General features: G+C 28.6%; 4 protein-coding genes across 4 annotated transcripts in view; 3 read left to right on the forward strand and 1 right to left on the reverse strand.

The window, feature by feature from the left end:
• Positions 1 to 2,216, forward strand: part of LOC113384726 (pre-rRNA-processing protein TSR1 homolog) — a 5,447-nt gene extending 3,231 nt beyond the window's left edge. The window contains 1 exon segment of the mRNA XM_026622488.1: positions 61 to 2,216. Coding sequence (XP_026478273.1) covers positions 61 to 2,154 — 2,094 coding nt within the window. The 3' untranslated portion in view covers positions 2,155 to 2,216.
• The window catches only part of LOC113384565 (reticulon-4-interacting protein 1, mitochondrial-like), a 16,064-nt gene extending 7,725 nt beyond the window's left edge, over positions 1 to 8,339 (forward strand). Inside the window, exon 9 of the mRNA XM_026622302.1 lies at positions 8,239 to 8,339. Within this exon, the coding sequence (XP_026478087.1) occupies positions 8,239 to 8,285 (47 nt within the window). The 3' untranslated portion in view covers positions 8,286 to 8,339. The remainder of the gene's footprint in view (positions 1 to 8,238) is intronic.
• A 294-nt stretch (positions 8,340 to 8,633) lies between these two features.
• LOC113385680 lies at positions 8,634 to 10,364 on the forward strand. The gene is made up of 3 exons (XM_026623524.1): positions 8,634 to 8,674; positions 8,955 to 9,094; positions 10,057 to 10,364. Exons 1-3 carry the CDS (start codon positions 8,634 to 8,636, stop codon positions 10,344 to 10,346), a joined length of 471 nt encoding a protein of 156 aa, XP_026479309.1. The 3' UTR covers positions 10,347 to 10,364.
• Positions 10,365 to 10,805: 441 nt separating this feature from the next.
• On the reverse strand, positions 10,806 to 13,617 carry LOC113384567 (isocitrate dehydrogenase [NAD] subunit gamma, mitochondrial-like). Its single transcript, XM_026622303.1, has 9 exons — positions 13,473 to 13,617; positions 13,344 to 13,400; positions 12,976 to 13,079; positions 12,644 to 12,759; positions 12,394 to 12,584; positions 12,196 to 12,329; positions 11,871 to 12,102; positions 11,297 to 11,483; positions 10,806 to 10,883 (listed from the first exon to the last, which is right to left on the reverse strand). The coding sequence occupies exons 1-9, from the start codon at positions 13,533 to 13,535 to the stop codon at positions 10,807 to 10,809; spliced, it is 1,161 nt and encodes a 386-aa protein (XP_026478088.1). The 5' UTR covers positions 13,536 to 13,617; the 3' UTR covers position 10,806.
• Positions 13,618 to 13,623: the final 6 nt, after the last annotated feature.

The following is a 13,623-nucleotide window of genomic DNA, read 5'->3' on the forward strand; positions in this document are numbered from 1 at the left end:
AATTCGTAAGAACACCCAAGATTCAGTTAATAATAAAAATCTAAATTGGGAACGCTGAAGGGAGCACCATTTTTAGTTGCTATAGTACCTTTAAATTTGGATAGACTCTAAATCTGTCGTTTCCTCCTTATGTCATGTGATGAAGAAAATATTGTTACTTACTCAAAATCCGGCGTTACACATATAAGCTCTAAAAGATTTAAACAAAGATTTTCATTTGTATGTCCTCCGATTGGCCATGGTCTTGAATTTGGTGTCTTGGACACTCTTAAAGTAGTTGATACTGTAATGTTTATTACATCTGCACAAGATAATCTTTGCATTGATGACTGGGGATTGGGTATATTATCAGTTGCAAAGGCTCAAGGTATTCCCACAAGTATAGTATGTTGTTTGAATATTAACTCATTGAAACCAAAAGAGAAAAATGAATTACGTCAACAAATAAATGATTGCCTGAATGTGTATATACCAAATGAAAAAGTTATAGATTGTGGCAGTGTATCTGATAACCTTAACATTTTAAGACGTATTTGCACTCAGAAACAAAAATCTATTCTTTTCCGTGATACCCGTCCTCATCTTTATGCTGAGAATCTGGAATTTATTCCAAATGCTGATAAAACGGGCACTTTAAAATTCACAGGTTTCTTGAGAGGAACACAATTAAATGTAAATGACTTAGTACATATTCCAGGCATTGGAGACTATCAGATGAATTTGATAGAATCTACACCTGATCCCCATTATTTTGAAAAGTTTACAAATAGCGGTGATTGTCGAATGTCAGAAAGTTCAGTTTTATGTGTAGCAAATCCTTCCTTACAACAATCATTAGAAGTAGAAAATATTCCTGATCCTATGGATGCCGAACAGACTTGGCCCACTGAAGCTGAAATTGATGAAGCTAAGCAAGCATTGAAGGCCAAACGATTGGTTAAAACAGTTCCTAAGGGTATGAGTGAATATCAAGCTGCATGGATTCCAGATATTGATGAAATCAGTGTTAGTGAAGAGGAAGAAGAAAACTCTGATGATGAAATGTCTGTTGATGATAATGCATCTCAAGTAGATGAAAACAATGAATCCGACTATGAATCTGAAGAAGAGATTGAGATTAATACAGACAAATACGATACAAATTTCAATGCACAATCTGAGGAACAAGATCTGATGAAATTGCGTGCTGCGAATGAGGACCGGCAATTTCCTGATGAAATAGATACCCCTATGGATATACCAGCTAGAGAACGTTTTAGAAGGTATAGAGGCCTAGAGTCTTTCAGGACATCACCATGGGATCCCAAAGAGAACTTACCTACAGATTACGCAAGGATATTTCAATTTGAAAATTATGATAGAATGCGTAAAAAAATTCTCAAAGTAAGAGAAGGAGATGTTAGTCCTGTACAACCTGGGATGTATATAACAATACACATAAATAACGTGCCACAACATATGGCTAAGAAAATTTTGGGATACGGTGTTCCTGTGGTTGCAATAGGAATGTTGCCTCATGAACAGAAAATATCAGTGATGAATGTAAAATTAAAACAAACATTAGATCATAATGAACCCATTAAATCTAAAGAAAGATTCTTAATACAATGTGGTTACAGAAGATTTTTTGTTAATCCAATTTTTTCAGAACACACAAATGCATCAAGACACAAATTCCAAAGGTTTTTCCAACCTGAAGATACAACAGTTGCTACTTTCTACGCCCCAATACAATATAGTCCTGCTCCTGTTCTTTGTTACAGAATAATGAGTGATTTTTCTTTAAAATTGGTAGCTACTGGAAGTTTGATTTCCTGTAATCCTGATAGAATTATATTGAAAAGAATTGTGTTATCTGGACACCCATTTAAAGTTAATAAACGATCAGCCGTTATTAGATTCATGTTCTTCAACAGGGAAGATATTTTATATTTCAAACCGTGCAAGTTACGTACAAGGGCAGGAAAATCAGGTCATATAAGGGAACCATTAGGAACCCATGGGCATATGAAATGTGTATTTGATCAGCAGATTCAATCACATGATACTATATTTTTAAATTTGTATAAAAGAGTATTTCCAAAATGGAATTTTGAACATTGCACAATAAACCACATTAACACTGATGTTCCAGATGAAATGATGCAAGATTGATTAAAATTGTTATAAAGGAAAATGAAGCAGCCTTGTAGGTTATTTAATATATCCTATCCTATAGTCTATTGCGGCTGAATGGATCAGATGACAAATTTAATTGGATGATTATAACTATATATATTTGTATATATATATACTACTTCATAGAATAAAATTATGGATTGAAGTTACAAATGCGTTTTATTTAATTTAGATATTGGAAGTAAAATATTAGTTTCAACTATGTATTTAATTTTTATTTTTGTAAAGTATACGGTTAAATTAAAAAAAATTATTTTCATACTCATATAATTAATATGTTAATATGTTTATTGAATCCATTTAACTCTACTTCTTTTCATATTCAAGATCATTTGGTAGCTACAAATCAAGTTTTATATTTGTTAATTTTGTTTGTACAATTTTTCTTTGCATTTTAAATTATTATTTAAAATTTAAAATATGATAATTATCAATCTAAGAATATTCAATTCCGTTAGCTTTGTCTGAAAATATTAGACAACTTCTACGCTATTAACAATTTATCACATGATTTTCTGCAAAAGATTGCGTAAAAAATCATTGAATATTTTTTGAATAATAGCAGTCATAGTAGATTGAAAAGGTTTAGAAATAATCTCGAAAAAAATTCAGATGTTTATTTTGTATGTAAAATATTTATTTATTATATACTAACCAATTGAGCAAGGAATATTATGGTGTTAATAGCTAGTGCGCCAATTTTTGATCCACCTAATCCCAATAGGCGAAAAAATCCTCCGAACATAGACTCTCCGTTTGGTTGATCTTGTTGATATTTGTTTGAAGATGATTTCTTTCCAAATGCCTGTGATACCAGGCGAGCGATTGTTGATGCATGGTCCAGGCTGAACATGTTACTAGCCATTTTCAGACCTAAATTATAAAATATTGGTTTAATTGCAGTTATTAATTAAATGCAATTATCAAGGTTATAGTTAAATTAAAAGATGGTTTTATAATTCTTATATTTTATAATAATTCTATATATAATATAACAGAATGGATATATTTTTGAATATATATGGTAACAGCCATCAGTAAGTAGAATATAGAATAACTAGGTGTAAGTGGCATTTTCTCTTAAGACAAGTTGTATAAACGTTCCCATATGTGTAAATATATTTACTATTATAATAGTCTTCACTAATAAGAATGGGAATGAGATTTAGCATCTTTTAAAATTGTGATGTTAAATATTTCAACTATCTCTATATTGGAATAAAAGATTTCATCTTTAAAACTATTGAATGCAATTTCCAATTGATATTGTATACGTTATATGTTTTAATACTATGATATGCATAATAAATTGCAAAGATTGTCCTGTATTATACATTAGTAAAACGAAGTTAAAATTATAAAAAAAACGAGTCGGAGCACTTGCATTTTATCAAAGATGTACACATTAATAAAACATATATTATACACTTAATTCACTTCTGATTTTTACTGATAATTTTATACTCATTATCAGATAATAAAACTTGGAAGAATATTGTATGTGAAATAAATATTTATAAAAATGATTTTACAAAAAATAAATTTACGAATAGTCACAAAAACTGGACATGATTCTTGCATTTTATTTCACAATTTTTACAAATAAGATTATCATACATGTGTTTAAAATTTTTTGACTTTCAACAATGATTTGCAGTGAACTAAAATTTTTGGTGTCAAGAATTTGATAGGTAAAAAGTAAATTCTTATATATTAATGTATATTATTTTTGATTCTAATAGTCCTGCAGAAGGGTACAGTTTATATATCCGAAACGTTGAAAATATTTGTACGTATAAAAAAATATATAGTTCTTTGAGAGAAAAAGGAGGTTTACGTTCAAGATATAATAAGCGTTTTTAGTTAGTGAATTAACTTTTATGAAAATTGGTTGAATCATTACCTGATTGAATTTTCTCAAATATACCGGAATTTTTCCGTCCTTCACAATTATTATAGCACATTAATACGAGAAATGTTATTACCAATAAATATTGTAAACGCATTTTGCAACTACCATAAACTTTTGTTTAATGTTTATTTCTTGTTGAAAACTTTGAAAGAAATGATCAACACCTATGACTTTGAAATTACGGTTACTGAATAATTTATTAAAACAACAGGGCGCCTGAACATTTTCGTTAGCTTGATAATCAGATCGTATGAAGATATAGCAGATTGAATGAATATTATAGAATGAATTAATTATTATTTTTTATTTTCGATGCCACAATAGACAACATTTATCTATGACTAAACTATGACCATCATATGAGGTGCTCATTCACTAATCCTAATCTAAGCTCATTTATACTGAAAAATAGGCAGAAAATCTATTAATCACTCATATATCTTTTTTTAAACATTATTTTTATGTTTTGTAAATTGAACACCTCAACATTTTATTAGACGTTTTACATATGCAAGATGAAGGCATATTCTTTAAAGTCATTATTATCTAGGAAATGAATTTACATTACTTTCTGATATTCAATAATTTATTTATTCAAATTTAAAGTAATTCAATAATACGATTCTTATAATTTTTACTTGATGTTTGCTTATTTTTTCATTTCTCAAACATGAATTTTTATACTTTTCGTGGATAGTCATTCCCTTATTTTTTTAAATTATAATAATTCTTCAAATTTTATTTGCTTAAATGTATAAGTTTATTTTTAATTCAATTAATTATTATTGAATAAGTCAGTCAGTTGAAGTTGTTAAAATATTGGATGCAGATAGGGCTCAAAAATACTAAATTTAGTAGTATATACTAATACTAAAGTAATAGTATTTCTTACGACTTTAATTTGTCAAAATCATTTGCAATGCAAGATTTTTTTTACATTTTATCGTGGTGTTAGATTTTATTAAAAGGTTTTGCTATTCTTTTTGTATTTTAAAACACTTCTATTATAACAGTCTTGTTACAATTATCAAGAAAAGTGTCACAAGTACTTGCTAGAATATGTATGACATTTTTCTTAGTTTTGCATTCGGAGGATTATTTATAATATACAAAAACATTAACTTATATTTTATTATTACTTTGTCGATAGATGTAAATCAGAATAATACTGCAGTTCCTAAATGTTTCTAAAACACAAAATCTAGCTTTAGAATTTATTTAGTTTTTTGCAAATATTTTTGGAACAGCGCACCGAACCTGAGACTCCTCTTGTGATGAGATGTCTCAACAACATAGGTTGACCTCTTTGTATTGGATATATTTCTATTAATAGAGTTTTTTTAATTTCGGGGTACTTTTACTTGAAAAGATATATCCATCTATATTTTCAAGTGAAAACCCTCTGCCAGGATCACTCTATCCGTGATGGGTATTAAAACTTAAACCTTCTGGTCAGAAGGCCAAAGCTCTAGTCTCTAAGCCACGGAGAAGCCCCTATCAAAAATGTGTCTAATTGAAAATAGTCTTTTCGAGCAGTGCGGTGCGAAAAGGCAATGACACATTTCGAATTTAAGTTGAAGATTAATTTACCCGATTAACAGTACTCGAATGATTAATTTTTGTTTATTACAAAGCTTATTAATTTATTTTTATACATTACAAAAAGTTAGTAATGTATGGTAGTTACTATTTCCACAACATTTTCTCAAACAATTATTACGAGAATAAAATTAATCAAATAAAACCATAAACCATAAGATAGTAATGCACAATATACTTCAAAATGTTATTTTATTTTTCAAATTTCAAACCAAACCAAAATACTGGAGAAAGAAATTTTTAAAATTTGAAGATTTTGATGATAATGAAATATACACGTGTATTTTCCAGCTGAATTTCACAATAAAAATCATTTATTAACTTCCCATAGGAAAAGTTATAGTAATCGCAAAAAAATCGAAAATGAAAAATTTTATACATCTTTATTTTTCAAAGGTTTTTGAACATTTTGGCATATTTTAGAAAAAATGTATGTATGCGTGTGCGTGTGTGTGTGCGGATACAAATTTTCGTCGACGATTTCGGGAATACGGATCTACCGATTTGAATAATTCAAAAAACATTCGATTCGTATTGATGAGGAGACGTGCTGATTAGTTTTTGGCGTAGGCGGGTCTAGCCGTTCCAAAGATACGGGGCAAAAAGTGCCAAAACCAGTAATTTAGTTTTTGACATTTTACTTGTATTGACAAGATGAAGAACTGATTAAATTTTTGGGAAGGCAGGTCAAGCGGTTATGGACTCTCAATAAAAATAAGTTAAAAAAATGTCTTTGGCGGTCAACAATGTTTATTGGACATATGTACATCAAATTATCAGATATTTTGTAGAGATTTTAATAATGTGTACACATTTTGTGTAATTTTTTTGGGTTCTGTACCAAGATTTTTGATTACGGTTTGATAAGTTGAATAATTTGAATCGTATATTTAGTGCAAATTTAATATGGCAGTCATATATAAATGAAAATAATTCGTATTGGACTTTTATTGGATTCAAATTGATAAATGTAGAAAAGTTGCCAAGATTTCTATTGGACTTTTATTAGATGTTGTGAAGATTCCTATTGGACTTTTATTAGATTCAGAATAAAGAAAAACTTTTAAATTCGGTGCGGTGATTTTGTTTAATAATTTATTTTAACTTATAACATTATCGGTATATTTTTTATCGATAATTAGAGGATTTAGGTGCAGGTCTTAAAAATTAATCTATTGTTTAATTGACTAAATATTAAACTATTCTTATTATATTTTTTACTCCGAATCATAAAATTCAAAGTCACTTCACTTTATAAAGAAAGCATTTACAGAAATTGAAATAGCGTGACGGTAATATGTGACCCGCAACAGAAGAAAAACACCTTGAGCAGGAAGTTATGGTCTTATTTTATAATGTCATCTAATTTGCGAAGTGATTTACTGTTTTAGTTCCGTAAAATCATACACTGTCTATTTACTTCACGACATCATATCCCATTTGCCAGTAATCTCTTCACCTAATGTCTTTCGCTACTCAGTAATAATGCTTTTATTTATAAGAAAATAGATTTTGTATTGGTTTATATGAATAATATTCTTCGAATTGTTATAAAATGTTCAGCAAATCTATATTCATTCTAATAATTCAATGGTGCATGCTGGAAACAAACAGTTCTAAAACTCCACCTATGGTATTGTCACCAGCGCAAATTAATAGTTTAAAGGAATTAAGTGAAATACCTTTAGACAAACTTTTGAAGGTATGTATTGATCACAAGATGTGATTTAATTTATTAAATATTATTTTATATGTAATTTTATATATGTGTGCTTGAATTGGAAATGTTGCAAATGTGAGTATTCCCGAATTCGAATAATACGCGTTTTTTTTTAATTAAACATAATGTTCCTAGTAAAGTAATTGTAATAGAAGTATATTAGATATTTTTTCAAACTTTATAACTATTCATAAGTAATTTCTGTAATATCTTCAATCGATATTTTAAATTTGTCCGTACTTGTAAGGTGATCATACGTCCCGGATTGGCCGGGACAGTCCCGGATTTCCACCTTGTGTCCCGGGTTTTTTAAAAGCATGATGTGTACCGGATTTAGATCTTTTGTCCCGGATTGTCCTGTTTTTTTTTTTTAAATTAACAGATGAATTAACAAAAATTAGGAAAACAAACGAACAAGTGCTAATTTTTTCAAAATATTTGTGAACAAAATTGAATAAAATTTTATACAAAACTTAAAAGCGCGAAAGACATATAGATCCATATGAGATATAATATCATAGATGAAAAAGTATAACATATAATCGAATAATAAAGTTCTTACTAAAAGTCCGCAATTATTATAAAAAAAGATTTATATAAAAAAAACTGTTATTATATACCCGGATTAGCATAACCAAAAATTGCCGTCCCGGTTTTGACTTAAAAAAAAATATGGTCACCTTAGTACTTGTTTTAAGTTACACCAGTTCAGAAAGCTGTTGAAATAAGGCGTTTTGATAGATTTTGTCGTTATTTAATAATGAAGAAAATGATTCGAAAGTATTGGTTTTTGTAACTTGTAATGTCTAATTTTCTATATAATTAATAGGTGAAGAAATCTCTAACTTCTTCAGCTTCAATCAACCGCTTCGATGAGGCTCCAACAAATATTCAGTTTAATTATAAACATGGACCAGAAATAGCTCACGCCAACCCCTAATTGGCGGCGAGAAAAAACCACTACTGAGAAGGTATCAAATGAGTCTTTCATCATTAATCTTTTATTAAGTTAATTATATTTAATTAATTGATACTGCTGTGCGGAACCGCGAGCCGTCCAGTAGGGCTACTACAGTGGATCATGCACGACAATATATTTTAAGATTATCGAATCATTAAGAAAAAAATACACTTTTACAAAACTAAAAATTACTATATAAATTGGAATTCTAAATAGTTTAACTCGTAGTACTAAATCTTGAAGCAAAGATCGACAAATTTGAAATGTCTGAAGACGACACTCGATCTCACATAGGCGTCGACACGTGGATGTCGCCTATAGGCGACGCTCTTAGCGTTTAGAGTTTTTAATACAAAACTTTATTTATTAGATTATATATGCATACATACATCAAAAACACATAAATTAGGATCATGAATTTTGGTTCGAGCTAGAAATCGAGATTAGAGCATTAATACACGAAAAAACTACTAGGGCACCATCGTTGTTTATGGTATAAGAATATTATTAATATTAGTTATAAGTATAGTTTTTATTAATTTATTATGTGACGATTTATTTATATTGCTATAATTTATTTCCAGAGAATATGAACATGAATGGACTAAAGATTCCGGTGGAGGAAAAATTCGTAGCGCATTTCACTTGGCTATTACCACATTATCATTTCTTGCATTTGGTGGATATTTGCTGTGTATGATTGTACAAGCAGTGAAGAATAAAGGTATTTCTTAATTTAGAAATTGATTCTATCTGAATATATTTTAATATAATAATAATATATGTATACGACATTCTCAAAGGCACTATACACCACTAACTGCGGTAGAATATCGGATAATAAATGCATAAATCATTTCATAAAAATCAAATCATAAAGTCATTTGAATCTATTATTTATAATTGCTTTAATTTAAGCATCATCTATTTATGAACACTCACGAATATAATATTAGTTGCTATTTGTTTAGTGGCATGTGCCACTTCTTTTTGGGATATCCATATGAATTGGATACATTGGATACAGATAATATATGATATTTCAGTTGAATGTTATGAACATATCTTACCAATCTGAATTTGGTTCTTTGAATAGTTTTCATAAATTAAGAGGAGAGTTTATGATATTTATTCTATCTATCCATCTACTATCATCAAAAAACGACCTAGGTGTTCATACCACGTTTCTACATAATTATATTTAAACTAGGTAGAAGATTTGGTATTTTGCTTTCATTCAGTTGCAAGAAATTTCAGATATATGCAATAGTCGACTTATAAAAAAAAATGTGATTTAGTAACTTATTTTTAACTATCACAATAAAATTTCGATATTCTAATGAATTTTGGCGAGTTTTTATACATGAACATCTTTTTTGTAGGTACATAATATTTTAGGATGCTCGTTAATACTATAAACCTTTTCATCAGACGTTTTATCAAAATCGTCCAAAAGATATTTAACAATTTTCATTCTTTTCCAAAGACTAATCAAACGATTTTCCTATTGATATCTTTCAAATAGTTTTTCAGTTTTCAAAATCGGTTTAGGATTTCTCACGTTTGGAACAAAAAACTATAAATACAACTATACAAGTCTGTAATAAGTACAACTATAATTAATTATTACAAATTAATAATATAAATCTAACTACAATATTTTTAACTGATATTTTGTTATTCTAGGCATGTATTATCCAATGCAACCTCAAACGACCCAAGCCCCGATGTTTTTATCGTTTCCTCCGAAAAGAGGACCGCAAATTGCAAGTTACGGAAGGAAAAGGAGGAGCCAGAATGGAGGGCCGTCGTATTCATCTATTCACATACAAAGTGATGAATTTACTTTGAAAAACGATACTGGAAATTTGTATTACGAGCCGATGTTCCAGGGAGGTATACTAGCTAATCAGTACGAAATGTATAATGCACTAATAATGCTGTCTGAAGGGTTTGCAAAACACTCTGTTATTTAAATATGGATATATTATATGGAAAGCGAGTTTTTAGTGAATAAGACTAAATGCAAGAAATTTAGTTTACTTGTTCATTATAATTTTTTTTTGGCAAAGTCGTCACTGTGTTTATAAAATAATTTCGTAAAAAAGAGAGATATGATAGTGATTGATAATTTTTAACACTAAAAACTAACTCACTTGCATGGATACACAACAAATGCATTTTTTTATAGACTACGCTAATTAATGAATTATAAATATAAATTCTAGAATTATAAATACCAAAAACTTACATTTAAATATATTTATTATTAGTATAAGCATAAATTATTATTATATAATATATAGAAATATTTTACAACATTTTTAATACATTTATAGTATCATTAATACAATTTTTTCACAAGGCAACGATCCAAAAGCAAATCTTCCATTTTTTCAGAATTAAAACCAAAAACTATCACATTTTATTTTTTGTTTATATGTGGACTGATGTTTTAAGATTATTCTTGATGGCTTGTACAACATCCATACTGTTTGCATGGCCACCGATATCTGAAAAATAATTTAAATAGTAAAAAATATGAAAGAAACTTCTAGAAGTTTAGAGTTAATTCATGTTGATTCATTTGTCTTTCTATATCTCTTTACGAATTTGTATTACAAAAGTAATGGGTTATGTGAGTGGAGAGATGTGCCAAAAATTTCTTGTTTCCGAAGTGGTTTTGAAGAAAGAAACCAAATACTGAAGATAATTTACAGATACTTTATGAAACTACAAACTAAAGTAGAAGGTCTGAAAAGACAGAACCTAAGAAAGGCATTTATTGACGACTTATTACAGTAAATTGAAGAAACGAGTCACAGGAAATAGAAATAAGTAAGCACAAGTTTGAATATATTATATATATATATATATATATATATATATATACATTAAATATATCGATAGGGCGATCCCTTATTACCTGGTGTGTGTACTTGATCCTCATTTATTGTTTTGTCAATAGCTGCTTGGATTGCATGTGCATGACGATTATGCCCCAAATGGAATAACATATCAACAGAAGCATTTAACATTGCTATGGGATTAGCAAGATTTTTACCAGCAATAGCAGTACCAGTATTTCTAGTTCCAGGCTCAAAAATGGCGTACTGAAAAGATAAAATGAGAAAATATAAATATTACAAGCATTTTATTAGAGCTTGTTAGTTAATGTATGCATCTTCTGATCACAATAGTTTATCCATAATATGTGTAAATAATAATAATTGTTTATTGGTCAGAATTAATTGACTATCATTGGTCAGAAAACAATTCATACAAAATATCACTTTGGATTACAAAATCTACTTAAAAATGTAATCCACATTTTTTCTAAATAAAAGGGCTTCATTATTATTAAACTTTTAGCTATATTGTAGATAAAATCAAAAAATTCAAACACGAAACATTTCTACTTCATAAAATAACTCACAAAAAAGTGATATTGAGTGTTGAGATATTGTTTTGAACTAATTGACTTTTCATATTACACTTACATGATCTCCATAGTTCTTTCCACTTAACAAACCGGCACCACCAACTAAACCGCAAATAACATTAGACACAATAGTGCCGTACAAATTCATCATATTCATAACATCAAATTGATGTGGTTTAGAAACCAATTGCATACAGCAATTGTCTATAATCATGTCGTTATGTTCAATATTTGGGTAATTCTTTGATACATCTCTTGATATTTCTAAGAATAATCCATCTGACAATTTCCTGTAAAAAATTCGATACAGACATTAAAACTGGCTATTATGATAGAAATATAATGTTATCATATGTCTATTCCTCATGATGAATTTTACTTACATAATATTTGCTTTATGGATTGTGGTTACTTTCTTTCTGCCATTTTTTTGTGCATATTCAAAGGCATATGTTGCAACTCTTCTGGCATTTTCAGCAGTTACTACTTTCATACTCTCAACTACACCTGATACACTCTAAAATTTTATTATTTATAAAAACAATTTAAAATATCAACAATTAAGAGAAAGTTAAACTGACCTCATGTTCCAACATTGCATATTCACCTTCAGTGTTTTGTCGAATGATTGTAATATCAATATCATGGTGTTTACTTTGCACACCACTATATGAACGACAGTTTAAAACATTTACAAATAAATCTAATTCGTTTCTCAGGGCTACATTACGAGATAATACTTGTGCAGATTCACTTTTGGTTTCAATATTACCTATTATTTCATAAATAACGTTATTTACATCTCCATCTATATATTAGTTACAATTGTACCTTTAATAGCAACTCCATTTCTTTTAATTGAAGTGATGGCATATTCTAAATCAGCATCTGAATGTACAGAAGGATCTATTGTAATTTCTTCAAAATCTACTGGCACACCAGCATATCTGTAAAGTACCAAATGATTTGCTTCTGAAAATTGTAAAACTTCAGAAGGATGACATTTAATTGATTTTATTTTATTCTTTTCCATTTAATTTATTTGGAATAATCAAAATAATTTGTTTTGAAGTATGTATAAAATTTGTTTACTGAAAAATTCATATGCCATTGCAAAGCAAATAATCAGTAAGTGTATATTTTACTTTACTCTAAGGAATTACCTGAAAACTTCTTTTACATATCCCATAAGTTCCGGACCAATACCGCCACCAGGCAGCATTGTGACTGCGTGACGACCCCCATATTGTGCTTTTGGAATTTCATCCTTAGGTGTAACAAAATAATAAAAATCAGGTTTATATTTTGCTTTAGCATACTAGTACTGATGACTGGTTAAATTAAAGTAGGCACATAAAGTCTGAATGTTTGTCTGCACATGGACATTTAGTCAATTTATATATATAATAAATACAGTGTTAATACTAGATAAAAATATAATTACATCCACAAGTAAATTTAATTTATGATTGTCCACAATAGTTAAAACGCAGATAATAAAAACAAATATTAAAATATTATTGACACTTACTGATTGCTTAATAAGAGGGGTTTTATGTTGAATATCAAATGCAGATAGCGTCGAAGCCTAAAGAAATATGTTTTCAATTAATTATTCATATTGTTAATATTAATTTTACATATGTCACATTTATGTAACCTTTTTGATATCTTGACAAATTCCAAGAGAGTTTCTTAAAGGCTTCAAAATCCGTAACGCCATTTCGTTATACTGCTTAAATTGTGCAATCGCAATTTAATAATAAATATTGTTCATCAAACTTTATTTCGATTTATTTATTATTTTATAT

The sequence above is a fragment of the Ctenocephalides felis genome, unplaced genomic scaffold (assembly GCF_003426905.1).
Source record: "Ctenocephalides felis isolate EL2017-DRISC unplaced genomic scaffold, ASM342690v1 CF-g0.4_SCAFFOLD_03571, whole genome shotgun sequence".
Taxonomy (NCBI): domain Eukaryota; kingdom Metazoa; phylum Arthropoda; class Insecta; order Siphonaptera; family Pulicidae; genus Ctenocephalides; species Ctenocephalides felis.

Excerpts from the sequence above, each read along its gene's own strand:
- LOC113385680 (XM_026623524.1), top strand. The coding sequence starts at position 8,634 with ATGTCTGAAGACGACACTCGATCTCACATAGGCGTCGACAC. Across the intron at positions 8,675-8,954 it reads TCTCACATAGGCGTCGACAC|AGAATATGAACATGAATGGA; the intron begins GTGGATGTCGCC and ends ATTTATTTCCAG. Across the intron at positions 9,095-10,056 it reads ACAAGCAGTGAAGAATAAAG|GCATGTATTATCCAATGCAA; the intron begins GTATTTCTTAAT and ends TTGTTATTCTAG.
- LOC113384567 (XM_026622303.1), bottom strand. The coding sequence starts at position 13,535 with ATGGCGTTACGGATTTTGAAGCCTTTAAGAAACTCTCTTGGAATTTGT. Across the intron at positions 12,330-12,393 it reads ATGCAATGTTGGAACATGAG|AGTGTATCAGGTGTAGTTGA; the intron begins GTCAGTTTAACT and ends ATAAAATTTTAG. Across the intron at positions 12,103-12,195 it reads ATCCATAAAGCAAATATTAT|GAAATTGTCAGATGGATTAT; the intron begins GTAAGTAAAATT and ends AATTTTTTACAG.